This window comes from Chenopodium album, chromosome 27 (genome assembly GCF_948465745.1).
Source record: "Chenopodium album chromosome 27, dcCheAlbu1.1, whole genome shotgun sequence".
In the NCBI taxonomy this organism is placed as follows: domain Eukaryota; kingdom Viridiplantae; phylum Streptophyta; class Magnoliopsida; order Caryophyllales; family Amaranthaceae; genus Chenopodium; species Chenopodium album.
The window spans coordinates 5,321,641-5,346,451 of record NC_137860.1 but is presented as its reverse complement, the minus strand read 5'-3'; the positions used below and the strand labels follow the sequence as shown (position 1 = coordinate 5,346,451).

The following is a 24,811-nucleotide window of genomic DNA, read 5'->3' as shown; positions in this document are numbered from 1 at the left end:
GAAACTTTCAACTTTAATCTAACCTGTTTAATTTCTTGTCAACCTTAATTTTTTTTTTTGCAAAAATTTCTTGTCAACCTAATTAATTAAATAGGATGAGAGTTTTGACCCAAAGTTGTAAGTCTCGGGTTGGGTATTGTGTTGTGTCAATTTTTTCCAACCCTATGCAAAACGATCCACTTGATGAAATAAACATGTAATCATATCAAAGTATACAACCCAATAGGTTCACCAATAAGTAGAATACTAGAGCAAAAGTACGAATTAAGAGATGTTCAAAATCAAAGCAAAATCATATTACAGTACTAAAGTTTCAATACTCAAACTAAAATTAACCCAATTTCATTACAAAACATTAACATTTAATCTAACTCAAAGGAGCGTGTGAAATGGAGATTTGATCCCCTGCTTCCCCCCATCATCTGCCATCTCAATCATCATCAAAACTCATCACTATCACCTTCACCTTCACCTTCACCTCACCAGCATACTATATAGGTTTTCCTAATCGGTAGATCTGAATATGATCAAAACCATTCACATCGTCAATCAAATCACAGCAATCAAAGATAAAGGCTGGCCTTCTCATTGTGTTAACTAGCTCAACACGCTGTTCCTCCAACATAGTAGCAAACATTGGCCATTCAACTAAGAAGACCATTGCTTCAACATCCCAAGCACCTTCTATGTTATCAGCAACCAATATTCGATTTCTCTCTCTAGGAGCAAAACATTTCAGGATCGTATTTTCAGAAACTAATGGATCAAATATTTTCAGACGAATACCATTAATCTTCAACAACGATCGACAAATGTAAATTGCAGGAGATTCTCTGATATCATCTGAATCCACTTTATTAGAAAATCCATATATAGCTATATCCAAAGAGCCTCCGATCATGTGTGAAACAGTCTGCACTAATTCATCCATCTTTCTTCTCCTCATCTCACTAATCATTGTAAAAAACTTCTTCTCATTTGTCATCCCTACATATTCACATAAATATGCCAAATAATCTATGTCTTTTGTCAAACCCATACCTCCATAACCCGGTCTCGAATTGATAAAATCCTGATTCAATCTTGAGTTTGCAGTTATGGTGCTTCTCACATCATCGAAATTTGAGCCGACCTTTTCACATAAGGTAGATCCTATATTCATAAGTGTTAACTGAGCTGCAAGAACTGCATTAGATAATAACTTCCCTATTTGCACAGAAGATTGTGAACCAATGATTTCGATGTTATCAACATTGACCACTCCTGCATACAAATCCCTGAAAAGAATTAAACTATTTTGACCCTCATAAAAGTTACCTAATACCACCTTCTGAGGATGTAGCAAATCTTGAACAGCGGTGCCAACAGAAAAGAACTCCGGGTTTGTGATGACGCTAAGATAACCAGCATTGTTAAACCCATTAATGTGGTCTGCAATGTTTGATTTATAGTCAACTGGTACAGTAGATTTGATAGCTACGTACTTCCTAACGAGTATTCTATCGATTGATTGGAGTATGCTCTTGATAGCATCATCAAAGTTCTTGATGTCCAAGTCATTCTTGAGTACTTTGGGCTTTATCTTGAGAGGAATGTCAACCGCAATAAAAATCAATTGACATAGATCAAGTTCTTCATCAATATTGGAGCTAAAATGTAGATTTCCCCTGTCAATACCTTCGTTAAGATAAAAATCCATACCAGGCTCAGAAAAAGGCATAACTCTCTCATCTGCTTCATTGATACCATTCATATCATTAATCTTCTCAACATCCTTATCCAAAACAACGAAATCTTTATCGTGCCAATAGTGAGCAAGCACCATCATACTTAAAACTCCAACCCTTCCTCCACCTATACAACATATTCTTTCTATATCTTCCAACATGGGCTGTAAATGAAACAAAAATACCTCCTATCAATATCATCAAACCAAGCGAAAACAATTTGTAAACTTGTTGATAATCCAAACCATATTTACTTATAGGTATAAGTATCAAACAAACAAAATATTTCATACCAATATCATCAAAGTATATATGTTATAAAAATTAGTTTAATCTAATGCATTTCAAATGATACCAACTAGTGAAGTTTGCACAGATTATATATTTTGTTTGTAAACAATAAGGTCAAACACATGTGTTAAGATATATTGTAACAAGAAATAAATTTTATCAAAAACAATAATAATGTTTAGAACTTACAGGTGGTGTAACATCTTCATCATCAGGACCACCACTAGGATTACTTACATCGTCGGAGATATCTTGATCATCGTAATCAGAAGAATCGTTCATATCACTGTAGTCGAAATAATTTAAGGTAAGTATGTTACTTCTTCTGAAGTTATAATCACATACAAAATGTTAAAATTATAGGATCAAAATCATTAATATTTAGCTATACAAGTTCCAAACAATCATAAATTACACAGAAATTGATCTTAGCAATGTTCAATTAATAAGCTATATAATAAGTTCAAACAATTAATATATGTGCCTTCAAAAGGGTTTTCTCCATAATCAGAAATCAATTTCTATTACACAATAAAAATTACACTAATATAAAGAATCAGCTTGACAACCATTTAACAACATTGTCCAACCCTATTCCCATTGTTTGTGTTTCTTCTTTGATTTTCATCCTTAATTGCCAAACCCTTATTATCATAGACTGAATACAATTGATTTGTTGATGGTTTGCAAACTATTTTAGCTAAAGTACAAATATGTAAAGTTAGAATCATCAAATATATGACCTAATTAAGCAACCAAATTCATGTATTGTATGAACAAATCAAGCAACATCGATGGACTACCTCATTTTTTTTGCTGCTCTACCCTCTGATCTTCCGAAATTGCGTCTCTGTTGTATGATCTGATCCACTAGTATATTGTCTCGTTTTAACTTTTTTTTGTTTTTGTTTTTGTTTTGTAAGGGAAATAGCTAGTCTCGTTTTAGCTTGCTGACCACGGCACGCCAAAGAGTGCTACCGAAGCCCAGGGCCCACTGTCTAAGGCCCAATTTATTTCAGCTTCTAATTAAGTACTCCGTAATTCCTAGAGATTTAGATACGGAGTATAATAAAGGAAAAATTGCTAGCTATAATTCAGCTTTTGCCTCGTTCATCTAAAATAATTTACATTTCGATTAGTTTTAAATAATATGACCTTTAATGCCAGTCAGTTTTAAATGGTCACAACCGGTCATTTCACTTGTTAAAGAAAGTTACGCGACAAGTGTCGGCATTTGATTGATAAAAAAAAAATCATAATTTTATTTTAAAAGAAAAACTTAAAAATTGTCATTTGATTAATTAAAAAACAACTCCCACCGCTAGTCCAACCACCCTCCACGGTTGCCATCTCCACCGGCCCGACTCCTATACTTGCCCACCAGCGCCGGAGCGCTACACCGGCCACCCACCCTCCTCTCCCTAAATCGCCGACTCACCTCCACCCCGACCCTCAAAAAAGTAAAAAAACTCCTTCCCCGTCTCGATCCCAACCTCCATACCCTCGAAAAACCCCACCCTTTGTCCCTTTTCCACCCCTACCCTTCCCTGCTCCTAAGGATAGCAATGGGGTGGGTCGGATGCAGAGGATGGTGCCTCCAATCCCATACCCGCCTAAAAATCTTGTACCCATCCCAACCCCACCATCCATGGCGGGTGCAATTTTCCACATCCACACCCGCCTCGCCGGGTACAAGTTAATATTCATCTACCACCACCCATTTGGATATCCATACCCGCCTCATACCCGCTACCATAATGACATTAATATGATGAATTATTATTTTTAATAAACCTAGCTTTACATCCACTTGACAAAATTTGTATACGACGTTAATGTTATTAATAAAATATTTTACATGATTACAGTTTAGATTCTAAGCTCTTCCAAGCTTGTTTCAACCTTTACGAAAAGTAGTATAAGGCGGGTATGAGACGGTGATGGGGAAAGTTTACTCTAAAATCCATATCTGACCCACCATCCATGGTGGGTACAATTATTATACCCATCCTCGCCTCATCACTCGCCAAACTTCCCTCCATCCTTGCCCCACTTGGGCGGATGAGGCGGGTCTCCCATTTGACCCGACCTACTGCCATTCCTACCTGCTCCGAATTTGGCTCCTTCCCTTCGCACGCCTTGATTTTGGTCCCTTCCCCTTCCCACACATTGATTTTGGCTCGTTGTTTCGATAACACATTGATTTTGGCTCGTTGTTTCGATAACAAGTGTGGTGTTTTAGAGGCAACAGAAGAGGGTAGGGAATGGGCGGTGGCTCGGGGGAGTTGAGATGTGGGCGCGAGGGGGAATATGGCCTGGTTTAGGCCGATCGTGGGGTTGAGGAGGTGGCTGGGGGCTGGGGGTGTTAAAATAGTTAAATTTTTTTTATATTTTTAATTATTTTTACAAAAGTTAGTTTAAAATAATTAATTAATGGTAATTAATAATAATCATTTCCTTAAAAATTAAAATTAAAACTTATTTTTTAACTAATCACGTTGTGACACGTGTAAATTGATCTTAACTGAAAAAATACCTATTCAACCGATTACAGGTAACTTAAGGCTATTTGAAGCAGATTGACATTAAAGGTTGGATTATTGAAAAATAATCAAACGGTGTTGTAGACACCCATTTGTATCTCCCCAAAAACCAAACCCAGTGATGAATGCCTTTCGCGTCGAACCATAATCGAATGAAGTGAAAGTGTGAAAGGTCAAGTGTTACTTTTTATTAAAAATCTTTCTTTTTGTTTTCAAAAACCAACTCTATTTCATGAAAATAGTCAATCCAGTTTAGTTTGGTCCATGATACAGGTCTAATAATAGTGTAGTTAGATGGGGCTTGCAAAGAGCTTTACAACGATATATTATAAGCCAAATTCCGATGAATAATGAGGAAGTTATGGCCAAAATACTAAACTGGGCCCGGTTTGATCCTTACATACGGCCTAATGATCTAGAGGAGGGTCCAATGTCAATTATCATTCCTAAAGCTATTAGGATTAATTATAGTCTTCTAGAATTCTCTAGAAGGTTCTCTTAAAACCTTATGGAATTAGAATTGATAATTGTGGATTGATAAGTTTAATTTGAAATAAAATATTATTTTATGAAAAACACGATTTTGGTTTTCATACGGACTCTACAGATCAATTTTGATTGACAAGTAGATTCCGTGATAAAAAGCGCGTGAAAATCCAAGCTGTCGCCAAACGACAGGCTTGTCGCCACGTGACAGAGCTTGTCGCCAAGTGACAAGGTCGTTTTGCGGCGACAGCGTGGAATTTTATTCCTTTTCAAATTCTACCTATTTCCGGACTATTTTTCTTATAAATAGGGTCCTGAACCCCTGTTTTTATTCATCAACTCTCATCAAGGATTCCTTGATTTTCTCTCTCTTTCTAAACCAACCCTTTTACAAACAAAATTCCGCACTCACGAGATCCAAAAACACCTAGCCAAGTTCGAAGTTGCTTTCGCCCTAGACGTGAAAGGTTTATGCTTTTTTTGAGGGCTTGGTTCCAAATCCAGTCTAAACTTTTTAACTCTTTCTTTCAATTCTAATTCTTTGATTAATTATTTTCATTGAAGTTTATTAACTCGTGTATTTTGCTATTAGAAAGAGGTATAAGGCTTCAAAGTAAGTAATTAGCTTACTCCCTATTTTATTTCAATGTAGAAAGCATGCTTATATTGTTTTAATATTCCTAGTATCATGTTAGGATGTTATTTATTGCTTTCTAGTATCATGCTTAGGGTGCCTTTTACTCTTTCTTATATTATGTTAGTACCATGTTCTGTTTAAAGCTTTGATCTTTGATGTTTAGTGACATGCTAGGATTTGTTATTAATCTTGTTAGTATCATGCCTAGGATCTTGCTATTATTATTAAGCTTTATTATGCCTTATTATGATTATAATTGCTAGGGAATTCTCTTTGGTAAACTCCAAGTTTATAAAATTCTAAGTGGTAAACAAAGTTTTTTAAAATTATCTTTGGTACTCCTAAAGTTTTTATAATTATTAATGGTGCCATTAATTATCATATTTTATAAAAAATTTAACTATAGTTTGGTTTTTTAATTTTTTTAACAATAACATTTAACTATAGTTAGGTTTTTAATTATTTTTTTAATAATTTAATAATTATACTAAAATTTAAAAAAAAAAAATCAACCACCCCTTCCCCCCACCCACAGCCAGCTCCCCCTCCCCTGCACCCACCCACGCCGGCGCACCGACCGCCCAACCTTCATCGGCGCGCCGTCCTCCCCCACCCCTGGAAACGCCGACCTCTCCCAACCTCTGTTCGCCGCCCTAGAAACACTAAACCCAACCCAAAAACACCAAAAAAACCCTCCCCCACGTCGGTGCCGGCGCCGGCGCCAAGCCCATCCCCTCCCCCAAACCCACCCCAAGAAACCCCTCTCTCCCCTATTCCCCAAAACCCTCGAAAACCCCAGCCGCCATCCTCGAAAAATCCTAATTGTGGGTGGGGAAAGAGTTTAAGATTTTTGGAGGGTGGTGGGCTGGGCAGTTAGAATTTTCGGGGGTGGTGGAGAGTTCACCGAGGGTTTTGTGAGGGTGTATGAGGGCCGATTAGGTTTTTTTCGTGAGTGGTGGGCTGGGTGGCCGGGGTTTTCGGGGATGGAGGAGAGGTCGCCGAGGGTTTTTGGGGTGGGGGAGGTTTCCAGGTGGTTTCGAGGGTGGGGGAGGTGAGGTTCCAGGTGGTTACAAGGGAAGAGAGGTGGAAATCGAAGAAGGAGGGGAACGGCTGGTCGCCGGCGCCAGAAAAGGGGAGGGGGTCTGGGTGGCAGTGGCGCCGGCAAAGGGAGGGCTGGTGGTCGGGGTTGCTGGTTGGGTGGCGTTTTTTTTTTAAAAAAAATATTTCTATAATAATTTAATTATTAAAAAAAAAACTAACTAACTATAGTTTAGGATTTTTTATTAAAATAACACTTATCAATGGTAATCAAAATTTAGGTTTATCATTGATAATAAAATTTAAGAATGTTTACCACATGGAAACTTAAAAACTTGGAGTTCACCAAAGAGAATTTCCCTAATTGTTATAATTATTATGTTGCTTGATATTATTATTGTTATTGCTTTGTAATACCCGAGATTTTAAAACCTGATTTATTATACGCTAATATTTATTTTATTAGCTTAATTAAAGTTTTGTCTCTGTTTTAACAAGAACGAATGTTTTAATCTTGAATTTTATTTTAATATTATATTATTTTAGAAGCTAATTTTAAGGAAAGTAAATTATTATTTTACAGCTTATTTCCGGTCAGTAAAATGTTTAAAGATTTGTATCAAAATATGTATTTTTACCCGAGAAAATAAAATGACCAAAATGCCCTTACTTATCATAAGAGACAAAATCCACCTCCTAACTTCATCCCTTTTTTACCACTAAGAAAAGAATTGATAATTTCATTTCTCACTGTTTCCTTTACCATTAGTTGCCTAATTCTTGTGATAATCTTATCACTTAATAAACTTTTATAATCTTTTCTTGTAAGCTATTGATCCTTCACCGTTAAGAAACAAAAGAGCAAAGGATAAACTTTGCTTCATTCAACTAGAAAACAAAACCCACCTCTTGCTTCTCTATTCTCCTCACGGTTAAGAGCTTTATAATACAAAGTCTAATGTTGCCTTTCCATATAATTGGTCACTCAAAACCCCATGATTATCAATTTAGCAAATCTTGATCTTATCTTCTTCTTTCTTTCAAGTTCATTCTAGCAACCATACTACTCTATGTATATATAAAACGTCATCACCGTTCACTAGTGTCATTAACTCATTATATACTTTATTTTCTCCTTTCGTAAACTTTCTTGTCAAACTAATGAAAATGGCCTTCTAAGACCCATTACCTTATTGCTTCGTATACTACTAATTAGCCCAAGGTATAAGTAGTATTGTTTCAATGTTCATATTTATTCTTTAAAGAGAAATCTTGTTATATCTAGTATTGTTTTTCTTGTAATACAAAAATAATTCTTATACTTAAGTTAATGATTTAGTGGAAAAACTATGACTTCTTTGAGTCATAAAGCTACGTATGGTATTACTTGTATTTAGAAATAAGTTTGTTGATTTTATACTAAAATAATTAAAGAGTATAGTTTTAATCATTTTTCCCACTAATGCAATAATTTATATTTTCAAGAAGAATCGGACCTCGGAGCTCAGTGAGAACGATAGAATAAAGGCTAACAGGAAGGTTATCAGACTGTAAATCGAGGTAACGGCTATTGCTAGTACCCACAATTCCCTTCGAAATGTGTTTATAAAATCATGATGTCATTTTTGAAAGTTATTTATATCTCTGGATTTAATGACTTGCGGGATGATGAACGTGTTTATTAATGTACTTCAGTTTAATGATTTATATGAATGATTTTATTGATAAACGTTGTTTTATTGATCTTTGGATCTTACAAAAGTATGTCATGAATCTATGAATGACTTATGTAAAAGTTACACAACATGATAAATAACAGTGAAAGACCTAGTCCGTCTGGCAGTATATGTTTACAGGTTACTTTTCGGTCATGCATGTACCCATGGGGCATTAGCCCAACTATGTCGAGCATCTGCTCTATGTTATGGGCACCGGCCCATCGCGGAAGACGTTCCGCCATGTCATACTTGCCAGCGACTAGCATGTTAATATGAACGTTATATATATCATTATATGAATTTTATTAAATGTTTTAAGATATTCCATTCTCCCTGTTTTATTAACTAAAATGAATTGAAATGATGTTACACTACTAGAGTAGTTCGTTACTGAGTCTTCGGCTCACCCGTTTTTATGTTTTGATGTTTTAGGTTCTGCTGGGGATGATGGAGACGAGTAGTAGCGAGGATTTTAATTTCAGTTATCACTTAATAGTAGTTATAGATTTAAGTTGTTTAATTTGAATAGTAAGACTAAGCTACTTAGTAAAGTTTGAGATAAGATAGGATTTCTATTGTAAAAATTAAGAATAATGTTTGTTATAAATAGATCACTATGTTTTATAAATCAAGTTTGTTAATTAAGTATGTTTGTTGCCTTGTAAATCTCGTGAGGGATTTACGGCCAAGAGATTTACGGCAGTGACGTCCCGACCGTGTTAGGTTAATTCCACTGTTAAGATTCTCTTAATAACTGATTTAGAGGTTAGGGCGTTACATGCTTGATCACGCCTTTAATTTTATGCATGTTTAAAGAGAATTTGTACTTGAAATCACGCTTAATAAGATAACTTATAATTTGGTTTAGGGTAATGTGATTTTAATTCAAGTGATTGCCAATAATAGCTTAATTTGTGCATTAATATTCAACGAACATAGATAAACAGGTTTAGGATTAATATAATGTTTGCATGTTAGTAAAAAAGCGCACATGAATACGAGTAGAATAAAGTAGAAGCCTATTTTATAGGGCGGGTTCTCTCTTTTGTAGATTGGACTAGTACCCTCATCCCCAAACCCTGTTTGGTTCAAGACCTTATGGAGTTGACGATCTCCTGGATCGTTGAGGGGTGTAACCTTCACCTCGTGAATGGTTTACAAGTTCCTAAAACTTTTTGGCGACTCTTTTGATCTCTTTTCTTTCCCTTTGGACGCCACCATACTTAAGTGTATGATCACAGTGGGGTTCAAGCTTGGGGTTATGATGCTAGTGTAGGCGTCGTTTGAAGTGCGCCTACGTTAAAGCATCTTGTGAATATGCTTGGCACTCATAGGAAGTGGGAATTGACATAACGATTAGGGACACGATTAGGAACAAGGAAAGTAGGGAGCCGCCAACAAGTTTTTAAGGAACTTGTAAACCGTTCACGGATCATTTAAGGCAACCAGGGACAACGAAAGGCAACAACGATTGACCCGTGAAGGTTACACCCCATTCATAATCCATGAGATTACTAACTCCATATGGTTCGGAACCACGAAAGGAGGATCGGGGATGATGGTACGAAGTGAGTCATGGAGTCACATTCGCCCGTATTGGACTCTACTCGATTCTTATTGTGAAAAGTATACCCGCGATCTCAAAGGCATACAAACAAATATCAATTTGCTCCAAACTATTATTATGCTAAATTGGTTGAATATTAATGCACACATTATTCTAAAATATTGTGATCACTTAATTAAACAACAAGATTAAATGAACCTAAACCAGTTGTCCAAATTATCTTATTAGGCGTTATTTTTAATTACATATTCCCTTTAACATGCAATATCAGGGCCGTCTATTAGGGGGACCACAATGAGCGACGGCTCAGGGCCCCCCTATTAGTGGGCCCCGTCATTGTGATTTTTTATTTATTTTTTTTTACAAAATAAAATGAATTTTTAAATACTAGAAATATATGAGACATATTTGGTTTATTTATTATCACTAATTATACCCATAAGTCCATAACCATGCTAATACTTTTTACCAATATATAAAAAACGTATGTTTTCATGTAAAATATTTTTGGATTAACTTATATATATCATTATATTTACATTTTATACTTCTTAATAATATTAATAGTTAAATTTGTGCATTGACATATGTGTTAGTGTTGCGATTATTATGAAATAGAAGGATTATATTATTGCCCTCTTCTCTCTCTCGTTTCAAATTTTGTGATGCCATCAAAATTTTAATTAATACGCGATGGTATAAAATTAATAATTAAATAATTCAAATTATTAATCCAATAATCAGGGGTAAAATGTTTTGTTGCTAAATTACGTATAAATTACACTTTGTAGTTTAGGGTCAGGGCCCCTATTTAAAATTTTTCTCAGGGCCCCAAAAATGTCTAAGACGGCACTGTGCAATATGGTGATCATAATAACAATAGAAACCAACATCAATATTGGAAGCAATTTAATAATAATAGCGTCAGTCAAATCAAATAATAACCCTAATCATGCTAATAGCAACAAGAATAAAAATAAGAGTAATGAAGTGATTAATTACTCACTTTCCACGTTTCCTTGAATTGATACATCATGAATAAACTGTTAGTAACTTCAATAAAAATAAATCAAATGGAAATTAAATTAAATAAATTTAGAAATGATTTGGTCCAAACCCTCAGTTAATTCTACCTTTCACGCCTTGGTTTAAGTATAGAACTTCGGGTATTGTATGAAATCCTTAAAGTGCTTAAGGGATATAAAATGAGAGAATAGGGTTGATAGAGTTTAGGCTAGAGCAAGAGAGAGAGGAGATAATATTTTTGGTGTAGGGAGAGAGGATGATTTTTGGTGTAGAAGAGAGGAAGAGAGAGTGATTTGATGATCAACCTTGTTGGTGATTGAAAAAGGGATATGACCTCTATTTATAGGGAAAAAAAGGGGTCGAATCAAGAAAAGATAAGAATTCGAATCGGATAAAACTCTTGCGATCGATAGACAGCAGTTTTTACGGTTTTTGTTTTTATCATATCTTTTGATCCAGAAATCGGAATAAGATGAATAAGATATCGTTGGAAAGCTCTTGAAATCTAATTTCTAACCCAATTAAAATCAGATTAAAATATTTTGTATAATAAAAGATATGGCCGAAATAGTGGGACGGTGTCAGTTTTGGATAGAGTTTCGTATTTCTTTCATCTTTTTCGTTATAGCTCGGAATTAATATTATAATATATCATTGGAAAGATAATTTCAAGAGCTCTCCAAACATTTAAGAATTAGATAAAAACAGTGAGGCACGAAAATAATTTCGGACTATCTTTGAATGTCTTTCAATTCGAATCGAATTACTAGAGGAGTTTTATTCTATTTCAAACTCTTTAATCTTATCTTTTCAAAAAGGATAATTAAGATCTTTTAGAATCTTATAGAAGAATCCAATTAATCCTAATTGGATTAGGAGTGGGATTAAATCCTTTTGACCCTCCACATGATTATTGGGTCGTAGGTAAGGTGGGCTTAGGTTCGATTTAGACTCAGTTTAGTATTTTGGCCATAACTTATTCTTTATTACTCGGATTTGGGCTTATAACATATCGTTGGAAAGCTCTTTTCAAGCCCCATCCAAATATTTAATAATTGGACCCAGATTATGGACCAAAATAAAATGATCAAAACGTTTTTATAGAAAGGACACGAAATGAATTATTTTGGGTTTAAAGCCATGAAAAGAGGAAAATAAGTTACGATTTGGGAAAATGGGCTATGAATTGGATTGTTTTATCAAATTTATTGAATGGAGCATGGATTTAAGCACTCTAAAGATTACATACTCAACCCGACTAATAATGGCGGTGAAAGGTTGTTCATCATCGGGTTTGGTTTTGGGGAGACATTTTTAGGTGTCTACAGAAGCCCCCACTTTGACTAAGTTTGTAGAAACGTTAGTTTTGAAAACGATAGTCAAAGTAGTCGATAGGGACGGAGAATGATTTAAGATGTTCTGCGATCTTAAATCACTCTGTACACGCCGATACTTGCAGAAAAATGTTAGTTCCACAGATAAAAGAGTAAAGGGATCGAATGCATATCTGACACCAGTGTACCGATGACAAATGAGTTTGGTAGCTTCCTATGCTTGAAGGAATCCACCGGATGATACTTTCCATGCTTGAGGAAAGTCGACAGATAATGTTGGCAGTTTTCTATGCTCGAAGAAACCCACCGGCTGAGATACTTTTCATGCTTGAGGAAAGTCGAGAAATGACAATTTTCCATGTTGAGGAAAAACTTGTCTGATGATGAAAATGCAAGTCTATGGGTATCGAGAACCTTGCGCCGTGAATCGTCTTCGCTTGGGAGATGATCACTAAAATGATGATGGTTCGATTGTCCCCGAACGTGGGTTGTAGTTGGTTCGATTGTCCCCGCCTCGAACATGGGCTGTAAAGGGTTCGCTTGTCCCCGAACGTGGGATGTAATTGGTTCGCTTGTCCCCTGAACGTGGGCTGTAGATGATCTGCTTGTCCCCGGACGTGGGCTGTAGTTGGTCCGCTTGTCCCCGGACGTTGGCTGTAAATGGTCCGCTTGTCCCCAGACGTGGGCTGTCAATGGTCCGCTTGTCCTCGGACGTGGGCTGTAAATGGTCCACTTGTCCCCGGACGTGGGCTGTAGATAAGACCTGCAAAATAAAATTTGTCAAGGGACTCGTGTAGAAGGGTTTCGTATAGACTATGATTGACTTGACCAATTGACTTGACCAATGACTTGACCAAGCATGACATGACATGTGTATGACTTGTGATTTTGTGTATATGTGTATTGAGTGAGTGTGTGCACAGACACAAGCAACCGAAAATACAAAAGAATAATTTTTCGTCATTTTCGTCATGAGATGAGTGGAGGGTACCGAATTTCTCCCGAAAAAGAAAGACGTGAATTTTTTTTTTTTTGAACTTCCCGTTCAGCAAGACGAAATGAATCGCATGCATGGATCGAATTGCTTTTCTTGAAGATAATGTATGCATGATACATGTTCTAAGGCCAAGAGGCTAAGGACAATTACATCATCTGACACGATAGATAAATTAACTTAGGTCATGGAGCTAAGCATCATATATGGTGTAAAGAAATGATCTCGAACGTCGCTTAGGTCTGGAGGATAAGCACGTATATAGATGAAGTGATTATTTCATAATGAACGTTGCTTAGGTCAAGGAGCTAAGCACGATATGCTTTGCATGATTATAGATCTTTGATATATAAATGTTGCTCAGCACATTATGCGATGCGTGAAACAATGAATATTGCTCAGGTCAGGAAGCCAGGCAAGTATACAATATTTCTTCTAATGAATGTTGTCTTGAAAGATGATGACATGAACAGTGTTGAAACAAGATTTCATGATAAAGGGTTCTTAAAGGGAAAGATGATATGGCTATGTATGTATGAGTGAAGTGTGTGAAAGTGATACTAAGGTGAGGCTGCAAAGGTTACGGTGATGGAAATATATGTGTGAAGAGTCAAAGATGATGACTCTTTAGGCTGGGTAAGCTAATGTGATACGGATTCAAGCCCCCAAGTCTAGCTCTAAATGGATAGGGATTTAGAGATAAGCATTTGATATTCTTTGACTCGATCATGCATATATATGAATATGAATGTGGCCGCACCTCAATGTGAGGTTGCCTACGTATCCGATCCGTTAGGAATCAGGTCGAACGTAGCTCTAACCGAGCTTTGCACAAGTGTATGTAACCTCAAAGAGGTCTTTCAAGGGTTGTAATATAGTTAAGCTGATGGTTTTTTTTTAAAAAAAGGGTAAAAGGCTCAAGACCCGAGAGAAGCCCCCAAGATATGCAATTGTGTATTTGAAAATTTTAAATTCGCAAGTTTTATCTTTCACATTTTTTTTTTTTTTGCTTTGCTTTGATTTTTTTTTTTTTTTTTTTTGTTCATTTGAATCAATGTAGGCAATCACAGATCATGCGGTTCATCACTCACTTAGCATTCATGTTTCTCAGGCACGGTACCAAGCACTTAATGAGAGACGCAATTCGAGATGTGTTCGTATCAAAGACATTGGAACACTTGCCTTTATACATTGTTTTTTTTTACTTACTTATTCTTTTGTTTTTTTTTCTTTTTTTTTTTTTTTTGAACTTGCTCTTTGAATGTTACACAAATTGCACACCTTCCCATCCCATGGTTAGGTAAATGTGGGTTGAATAAATAAGGTCAATCGTTAGTCGAGGCTCAAAGTGGTTGATTAAAAATGGTTTAAAGGTGTAGGGAATATTTCAAGCATTATGATAACCCCAAACTTGAACCCCACTGTGATCATACACTAAAGTATGGTGGCGTTCCAAAGGGAAAGACAAAGAGCAAAAAGAGTCGCCAACAAGTTTTAGGAACTTGTAAACCCAAAAGACAATCCAAAAGGACCGTCAACTACTCCATAAGGTCTTGAACCAAACAGGGTCCGGGGATGAGGGTACGAATCCAATCTACAAAAGAAAGGACCCGCCCTATAAAATAGGCCTCTACTTTGTTCTGCTCGTATTCATGCGCGCTTTTCGAATAACATACAAACATTATATTAAACCTACCCTGTTTATCTATATTGGTTGAAATTTAATGCACAAATAAGACTATTATTGGCGATCACTTGAGTTAAAATCACATTAGCCTAAACCAAATTATTAATTATCTTATTAAGCGTGATTTCAAGTACAAATTCCCTTTAAACCTGCATAAAAGGCGTGATCAAGCAATAACAATAATATAAATATACATCAAGCAACATAAATAAACAATATATAATAATCATGATAATAGCATGATAAGGCATAATAAAGCTTGATATAAAATAGCAAGATCCTAGGCATGATACTAACAAGATTAATAACAAATCCTAGCATGTCACTAAACAATAAAGATCAAAGCTTTAAACCTAACATGGTACTAACATGATAACATGATATTAGAAAGCATAAAAAACATCCTAACATGATACTAGGAATTAAAAAAACAATAATAAACATGCAATCTACATTGTGAAAGAAATAGGGAGTAAGCTAATCTACTTACTTTGAAGCCTCGTACCTCTTTCTAATAACAAAATACACAAGTTAGTAAACTTCAATGAAAATAATAAAGAACAATTAAAGAATTAAATTAAAATCAAATTAAATAAAGTTTTGACTAGTTTTGGACCAAACCCTCAGAAATTATCAACCTTGCACGTCTAGGGCGAAGGCAACTTCGAACTTGGCTAAGAGACTCTAAGTCTTGTGAATGCGGAATATTGTATGTGTAAAAATCTAGTTTTGAAAGAGAGGGAGAAAGAAAGCATATATTGCTCAAGAGAGAAAAGAGAGAATTAAGGATGAGAGCTGATTGAATGAAAACGGGGATCCGAGGACCCTATTTATAAGAAAATAGTTAGAATTTGAAGAGAAATAAAACTCCATGCTGTCGCTAATCAAACCGACCTTGTCGCCAAAGATTTATCTTTTCGCCAGGCGACAGAGTCTGTCGCGAGGCGACAATCCTGTCGTTTCGCGACAAGACAGTTTTTTGCGGATTTTGTTTTAATCATATCTTTTAATCTAGAAGTCCAAATAAGTCATATAATATGTCGTTGGAAAGCTCTTAAAGTCTACTTTCTAATGCAATTAGAATCAGATTAAAATATTTTGTAGATAAAAAGATATGGACGAAATAGTGAAAGGGTGTCAGTTTTGGATAGAGTTTCGTATATCTTTAATATCTTTTTCGTTATAGCTCGGATTTATTATTATAATATATCATTGGAAATATAATTTCAAGATCTATCCAACCATATAAAATTTGGATAAAAAATATGAGGCACGAAAATAATATCTGACTATCTTTGAACATCTTTAAATCCGAATAGAATTAGAAAAGTTTTAAAAAAGGAAAGTTTATATTCAAATCAAATTCCATGATCTTATCTTTTCAAAAAAGGATAATTAAGATATTTTAGAAACTTATAGAAGATTCTAATCAATCCTAATTAGTTTAGGAATAGGATTAAACCTTTGGACCCTCCTCATGATCATTGGGTCGTAGGTAAAATCCGGTTTGGGCCCAGTTTAGTATTTTGGTCATAACTTCCTCATTATTCATCGGAATTGGGCTTATAATATATCGTTGGAAAGGTCTTTTCAAGCCCCATCCAACTACACCATTATTGGACCCTTATCATGGACCAAAATAAACTGAAATGGACGTTTTCATAAAATAGAATGGGTTTTCGAAAACAGAAAGAAGGATTTTAATAAAAACTAACCGCAACACTTGACTTTTCACACTTTCACCTTATTCGATTATGGTTCGACGTGACAGGTATTCATCACTGGGTTTGGTTTTGGGGAGACACAAATGGGTGTCTACAAAAGGGAATGACAGGGTTGCAAAGGTGCCTCAAATCATTGGTGTACCTTGTGTTTAGTTCGGCGATTAATTTTGTTATTTTTTTAATTTTTTTTATTTTTTTGCGAATGACATGATCGAATGCAAAGGAAAGAAATGTGTATTGATGGAACATGGCATATAGACATAAGGATAAGGAAAACCTATGCTAGACTTATTAGGGGAAAAGGGTTGGAACAGAAGAAGAAAAAAAGCATGAAAGCTTGTATGGAAACTTGTCATGTGCTTCATCTTCATGGATGCTTATGAATTTTTTGTTACTACCAAGAAGGACAACAATTTTGTTATTGTTGATGCTTTGATTGGAAGAAAAGAAGGAAGGAATGACGTTCCCCTTATTATTCCAACTCTTGCATAGTGATTCTTGAACGTGTGTACTATGGAACAAAATGAGCTCACTTAATGCATTGACTCAATAAATCGGATTGGAAAGGAAGAGTGTATGAAAGAATTTTCAAAACAAATGTGAAATACTCCACTCATTCCTATCATGACGGAAAACAACACATGCATGGTCCTAGTATACGATTATAAACAATATAGTGCATTACTTGAAGAAAAAGTGTGTGCAACGACTCAACATGTATGATTAGGTGAGTTTATTAAGACTTGTGGTATGATCGCATGGCTAGACATGAGGACGTTATGAAAAACAAAGGACCCAAGGACCAAATAGCACGGAAGACTAAAAGACAAACTAACTTGATTAATTTTGTATACCTATGTAAGTCTTAACTTTTTTTTTTTTTTCATGCAGGATCAATTCCACCTTGTGAAGGGGAGAGACACTGGCCTGCAATTTAGTGTGTTATGGACCCTCCCCCTATTAAGATAGGGCCTGGCAGACCTAGGAAAAACAGGATCAAAGACCCATCTAAAAATCCATCTAAGCCAGGTCACCTCACTAGAACAGGGATGGAGATGACATGTAGTAATTGTCATCAGAAGGGCCACAACAAAAGGAAGTGTGCTCAACCAACTTCCACTGCCACTCAGCCTCCCACGAAGAAGCAAGCAACTGCAGCTGCACCTCAACAACAACAAACACCTGCTGCTGCTCAGTCACATCATGAGGCTACAGCACAGCCAAGCCAACTTGGGAGGGGTGGGAGAATGATTAGAGGAGGGAGGACTGGTTCAACTTCTGGTGGAGAGAGCAGCAATGCATCTACGACAGGACTAGGAAGGGGATCAAGAGGAGGCAGGGGCTCAAGGGGTGGCAGGGGATCAAGAGGTGGAAGTCTACCACTTGGTGTGGGAGTCCTGTTTGGTGCAGATGGTTCTGTACTTAACCAGGGTCCTTCTCAATATGATGTACAACAGGGTCCTTCACAAGTCAGCCAGGTTGATATCCCCACTCAGACAAGCCACATTTGATGTATGGCACTGCAAGCTGCTGTAATGCACCCTTATTTTGGCAAGAGCATGTTTCCTGATGTTGCTTTTGATTAGTGAACAATGTCTTTTGATATGTTTATCGCTTCTACTAAAAACCCTTATATTATAAAGCCCGCTCTGCCCCATTTACGATCATATAAAGATCCGTGCCATTTAATAATTAGACGGATCTAACCCGTATTGGCCGTATTACTGTATAAATGTGGCGGGTGATGGCTTTTAAAAGGCCTCCATTCCTAGTTTCCTACATCTCTAACTTATTTCATTGAAGCGTAGACTCCATGGAAGCGTTCTCCGTTGAATCAAATTCTTGTATCCCCCATTGAAGCAGCTTCTAAGGTAAGTTGTTTGTTGTTGTTATCATCATATCAATTTACAATCTAGGGTTTATTTTGATCTAATTCAATCCAATTATCAGCGCGTTAAGTTTAGGGTTCGTAAATCTGAACTATTGGTTCTAAATTCTTAGATTATGCAACATCATAACCAAAAGAAAAGAAAATTATGAGCCTAATTTGATTATTGAATCAAATATCCCTAAAATTATGTATTTTTTGAGATAATTGAATATGAAATTAGATCTCTTTTCCCTGGGCCTAGGGCGGCCGCCCCTCCTGCCCTGCTCATCTCTGGTGGGATCTTCTTACTATCTAATATGGGGTTCTTTTAATTTTTTTGGTGGAAAATCTTTGCATATTTTGGTTGAACAAATATCAATATTTAGATTTTATGCATCCGGGGTTGATGGAATTTGTAATGATGAATAAAATTACATTTTTTATAATTTTTTTGGTGATAAATTAAAGTTAATTTTATATGAACTGATGTGCTTTTTATTTTATTAACCTTGCATATGGCTTGTTGTGATTTACTGATGATGAAAAAGGAGTGAACTTTATCAGCCTAATTTGATTATTGAATCAAATATCCCTAAAATTATGTATTTTTTGAGATAATTGAATATGAAATTAGATCTCTTTTCCCTAATTTGATTGTTGTGATTAACTAATGATGAAAAAGAGTGAACATTTTAAGAGTTGAATTCATAATTTTTTTATTTTGGAATTGAATGTTTGATGTTAAATCATGGTTGGTAATTATGGTATAGTATTCTTGTTGCAGGAGCTGTAGAAACTAGTAAACTACTGTTAAAACATGGTTAGTTGAGAGTATTACATGTTTGCATATGGCCACTATCATTTTGTTTTAAAAGTGAATTGAACACTAATGAACAATACAATGTAAAATATTAATTGCATTGATCACTGACACTGATTCACTAATAAGTTATCCAAGTTCAAATTACAACTACAATAAGTTTTAATAAGTTCGCTTAAATTTAGATAAGTTCATATAAGTTAAAATCAGGTGAATAAAATACACCCTTATTAGGTGATATGTAATGATTTCTTACTGATGTATAGTGTAGTTAAGTAATAAGTTTGACTAATCCCCTTATCTGAATTTTCTAATGAAAAAAAATACTATAATTTACTTCGAATTCTGTTCACCAGGGTTTTGCATTTCTGTCACATCCATTGGTATTGTTGCTGTTTTGAGGAAATTGGAACTCAATCTGTCAGGGTTTAAGATTTTAGTTGTGTAATTGCCTCATTATTTGGTAATTGTTCGTCTTCTGTTCATAATCTAAGTGACTATAATTGGGTATTAATGGTAAAATGCAGAATTTGAATATTGCAGAAGGGATTTGTTGTAATCATAATTGTTTGGTTAATTTGTTAGGTGTTGAAATTTATAGTTTCATTTGGCTATAATTTTTGATGGGTTCTTATATGTTGCTAAATTTGAGAAAATTTCGTGCATTTAGTTTTGTCTCAATATAAATATTTTTTTGGATTTTATTCTGATTCAATTGGCGGTATGTTTAGCATTTCTTAATTGCATTGTTAGTTATTGGGCATTGGGGTTTTCATATGTTTATAATATTTGATGGATTTATTCATATATTTTGTCAAAATCAAGAAAGTTCTGCGCTTTTTAGTCTGATTATATATATATATATATATATATATATATATATATATATATATATATATATATATATATATATATATATATATATATATACTATGTTACTCGGACTCTTCGTTTTACCTCAAGTACCCATGTCGGACCCTCGACACTCGGACATGGGTATGACACTCGAACACTTCATTTTAGTTCAAAATCATAAATTTTTTCCACAAAGTAGCCGAGTCGGACACTTGGACACATACCCGTGTCGGACATGGGTACCCAAGTCCGAGTAACATAGTGTGTGTGTGTGTGTATATATATATATATATTAAAAATGTTTGAGGTCTGATACGGTTCAAGTAGTATTATTTAAGATGTCTTCTGTATTTCCGAAGATTGCATCTCTTGCAGATTTTTTCTTTTCATATCTTGCCTCTGTTTTTCTTGTTATTTGTTGTCTGATAACAGCGCTAGATCGGTATTAGCATGTGCACCCTTTTTTTTTATCTACTCTTTGCTGGTGATTCTATTTCTAAATCTCACTTGATTATAATTTTTTGTTATCTTATCACAGAATTACTGATTGATTATAGTATAATTTCTGCCGAATTTTTTTGTCATTCATTGTTTGAATAACTCACTTACATGCCTGCAGCAAATTTTTACCGAACAAATTTTCAATCCATATCATGTAAAGAATTTATCATGGCCCAATTTTTGGGATTTATTTGAAATTGCATGAAGAGGGGAAAGAAAGATGCATAAATTATGTTCCTGAATTTTTCGCCATTATATAAATTGATCATGGTTAATAAAGTGGCCCTTGCTGTCTTGTTATGTTTGCCTCACTTGTATGGCTGAATCACTGATGATGATTTTGGGTTTCTGATAATGTGAAGAAAGATGCAATTTCTATTATTTGGCTAAATTAATTTTGAATCCTTTTAGGTTGGGAAATTTTAGGTTTAACTTGGTGATGAAACGTGGTAGTTTTTGTGTTCTGTCGATTTGATATGAATTTGGTTATCAGACTTATCACTGACAAAGTAGCAAAAATGATTTTTTTTTTGTTCTTTCATAGATTGCATGTTTATGATTATTGATTTGATTGAGAAACTAGTAAAGCATGAATCAAGCTATTGGTATGCAGGGTAAGCACATCAACAATGTATTGTTGATGAACACAGAGTTGCAGTTTATACTCTTTTTAGATACATAGGTGTTTTGATTTAAAATAAGAAAGGAGGTATATTTTTTAAAATATGTGTTCTATCGTTAAAATGTCATTAATTGTGAAGTATGATTACAGAGTACTTTAACCTCTATTGAAACATTATATATATTTTTCTTATATTATCAATATCCCATGCATTAACGGGATATTAACACTTTGCAAATTCGAGATGGTAAATCTTATGTTTATTAATGACATCTTACAATACATATTTTAATTCAATTATAGAGTACTTAAATTCTACCGAAACATTATCTATATAGATTTCTAATATATTTGAATGGTATTAAATTTCACGTATTGTTGGGAAGGCAAAATACATCTTTATGCTCCGGATGTAATTTCCTCAAAATATTTAATTAGTTTTCTCCCTTAAGCCTCACACTCTAGAAATAATAGTTACAGTCTTAGTAGCATTTATAAGAGACCTTCTGATGTACCACCTTCACACCCACATTTGAACTTTGGAACCCATAAAATTGTTCCGCAACAAATTTGGGGCTCTCAAACTTACTCTATAGGGCCAACAATGCATTTGAGTTCGTAATCGCAACCCTCGTTTTTGTTTGATCATCGGCCTCTGTTGAGTCCTACGGTCTTTAGGTAGTTTGTTCCCCCTTTTACGGGCTTGAATGAGCTTCCCACAGAGGAGTTGGTTGTTTATTTGGTTTAGAAAAGTCTCTTCCACTAATTGGCATAACCCAATTGCAAGTTCAGTTCAATTTTCAATATTCATTTTAAGGTTTCTGTTGTTATTGCTGTAAAAAAATTAATTTGCAGTTATTGTTTGAAGTGTTGAGGGATTAGATAATACTTGGTTTATCCTGTTTGTAACAATTCTTGGCTTCGGTAGAATTGTGTTGATTGGTGGTTTGAGTATTAATTTAAAATTTGTTCGATGGAATTCCAGATTCTTTTTTTTTAATTTTTTTTTATCTAAGTGCTGATAAATTACATAGATATTATATGTAAAATTAATCTAGTTGGTCTTATTAATTTATTATTATATGATTGTAGTTGTTATTGAGCAAAAAGATGGACTAAAAAGGCAAACTTTGAATTACGGCAACGTTATTTTAGCTGTTCAGCCATGCAATGTATGTATAGTTGGCCAAAATTGCTTAGGATCTACATTTTGTCATCACTTCTTCAGTTGTCATGTTTTTTATTTAGAAGCTCGCTGCATTAAAAAAGCAAAACTAGTTTTGAAATTATTCCAACATCTGATGGCTGTGCAATTGCATCTAATTTAGGTTGTGTTGTAGAAGGTAGAAAGCGTGGTTAGAAATAGAATTCAATCGAATATTATATCTACTGCATGTCTTTTTATGGAGCCATTTTATGGTTGGTTTTGATTGAATCTCTTTGTCCCTCTGTCATATATTGTCAGTATAAAGATGCGATTGAAGGCTGCAAGACTTTCTAGAGCAGCATCTAGGGCGGAAACTGGCCCTACTATGGTGCGAAGCTGGGATGACTTGGACTACGATGTATTAATGGGTATAATTAACAGAGTGCCTTGGCGTTGTAGGCTTTACGTTGCATGTTTGGTGAGCAAGTCGTGGTTGGCCGCAGTATTAGACTCATTGTCACCTTGTGGTGTGATCAACCTCAAAGTCAATAGATCCCCACAAGTTGAAGAATGACCGTGATTTTCCCAGGTTTCAGAGAAGATACCTTTGTTTCCTGAAGCATATGTTGGATATTAAGCCAGTTGACTCTTGTTCTGCATTGATCATTGGTGAAACTGTGCTAAAGCCACACAAGTATGTCTATATTGCGAAAAGGTAAATGAATTTTTTTTGTCAATTTTGTCTGTATTGTGCCTTGGTAAAACTTTGCCAGTCACACAACACACAAGTATGTCTATATAGCTGAAAGGTAGATGAATTTCTTGTCAACTTTGTCTTTTTATAGTTGATCCCATTGAAAATGGAATGTTTTTTTGGTTCCTTCCCAGTCTTTATTATCACTTGTCAGCAGTGTGAATTCCTATGGTTGATCTTTATAGAGATTTAACTTATTGGATCTTGAGAATGCCATTGAAATTGTCAAAGGATGTTTCCTGAAAGTTAAAGGATAACAGGGGTTGTGGGTACATTTATTTCAATGTTTTAGGCGTATATAGTGGTTTTTGGGAGTTGATTGTTAAGTAGCAGGGGCATTTTGGGAGGAAAAATCCGGGTATGGGACTCTTGAAGATGGCTTTACTCACTGAATGATATTTTATTAAGATGGCAGAATAACGGAGTACTACAGATAAAATTGGATTCATCAAATGTATCAAGATATCAGTATGCAATTTGCTAATGTTAATCTTAGGGTATGCCTTCTTTATGAAATTTATGTGCACTTTTCAGGACACCCTCGCTGCAGCAGTTGGTTATTTCTGAGGCATTGGGTTACAGACATTCATATTTTATGCAAGCTATGCGTTATTGGAGGAAGTTGAAGAAAGTAAAGTGTCCTGTAGATCTGTTTGTATTCTGCTCAGTCTGCTTTGAAAAGGTTGAAAGTCTCCAGTTATTTGGGGTTGTAAATGATGCAGCAGCAATAGCAATCCGTGATAAATGTCCTAGACTCAGACGATTGTATCTCATCTCATGTGCTTTATCAGTCACTGCATTGTCAACAATATTAGATGGGCACAAACGATTGGAGGTGTTGGATACCCGACATAGTTTCTGTGTTCGTGACTGCTCAAAGACTGCTAGGATTGGGATATCTCAATCCGTGGAGTGGAATGAAGAAGAGATTCGCTGTAAGGCTGCTGGTATAAAGTTGCACTTGAGGTGCACTAAACAGCGTTGTCCTACATGTTCTGCAACTTGGAAATGCTGCTATCCAAAAATGAAGGGTCGACTTACAAATTATCGTTATTGGAAGTATATTTAAAATTTAATCTACTTGTAATGTTGTCTATAACATTTTAATTTATAAAAAGGAAATTGCGATTAAATTTCCCTCTCCCAAAATTTTTACCAGCCAAAATATGGCTAATTGACTAGGTTGGTAAATAAAAAAAGACTCTTAGTGACAATTTGGTAATAAAAACTAAAAACTAACCCTAAGCGACAATTTGAAAAATAAACTAATCTCAGGTGACAATTAACCTAAAAAATTTAAAAAATTCCGACAAATTACTCTCGAATACTTAATTTAGTTTCTTTTCCGTGTTTTTTTATACCAAATTTCAAGATAATAAAAAAAAAGTTTAAGTATCAATTTTCACTTAATTTTCATACCCCTTGTTAACGAAACTTTTAAAAGGGATTGAAAATAATATTTTTTTTTGA

At 35.1% G+C, this 24,811-nt stretch overlaps 2 protein-coding genes and 1 long non-coding RNA gene across 3 annotated transcripts; 2 read left to right on the top strand and 1 right to left on the bottom strand.

The window, feature by feature from the left end:
- Positions 1-431: 431 nt before the first annotated feature.
- On the bottom strand, positions 432-2,912 carry LOC145621194 (UDP-glucose 6-dehydrogenase 3-like). Its single transcript, XM_081675931.1, has 3 exons — positions 2,822-2,912; positions 2,208-2,304; positions 432-1,891 (listed from the first exon to the last, which is right to left on the bottom strand). The coding sequence occupies exons 1-3, from the start codon at positions 2,824-2,826 to the stop codon at positions 491-493; spliced, it is 1,503 nt and encodes a 500-aa protein (XP_081532057.1). The 5' UTR covers positions 2,827-2,912; the 3' UTR covers positions 432-490.
- A 4,670-nt stretch (positions 2,913-7,582) lies between these two features.
- LOC145621037 (uncharacterized) lies at positions 7,583-9,121 on the top strand. The gene is made up of 3 exons (XR_014108342.1): positions 7,583-7,944; positions 8,208-8,282; positions 8,873-9,121. It is a non-coding gene; the product is annotated as an uncharacterized LOC145621037 (long non-coding RNA).
- A 9,363-nt stretch (positions 9,122-18,484) lies between these two features.
- On the top strand, positions 18,485-24,474 carry LOC145621188 (uncharacterized). The gene is made up of 3 exons (XM_081675925.1): positions 18,485-18,643; positions 22,906-23,302; positions 23,876-24,474. The coding sequence occupies exons 2-3, from the start codon at positions 23,211-23,213 to the stop codon at positions 24,408-24,410; spliced, it is 627 nt and encodes a 208-aa protein (XP_081532051.1). The 5' UTR covers positions 18,485-18,643; positions 22,906-23,210; the 3' UTR covers positions 24,411-24,474.
- The last annotated feature ends 337 nt before the right edge of the window (positions 24,475-24,811 follow it).

Coding starts and splice junctions, on each gene's coding strand:
- LOC145621188 (XM_081675925.1), top strand. CDS start 23,211: ATGTTGGATATTAAGCCAGTTGACTCTTGTTCTGCATTGATCATTGGT. Junction 23,303..23,875: donor TATGTCTATATTGCGAAAAG/GTAAATGAATTT, acceptor TGCACTTTTCAG/GACACCCTCGCTGCAGCAGT.
- LOC145621194 (XM_081675931.1), bottom strand. Junction 1,892..2,207: donor ATGAAGATGTTACACCACCT/GTAAGTTCTAAA, acceptor TTTCATTTACAG/CCCATGTTGGAAGATATAGA.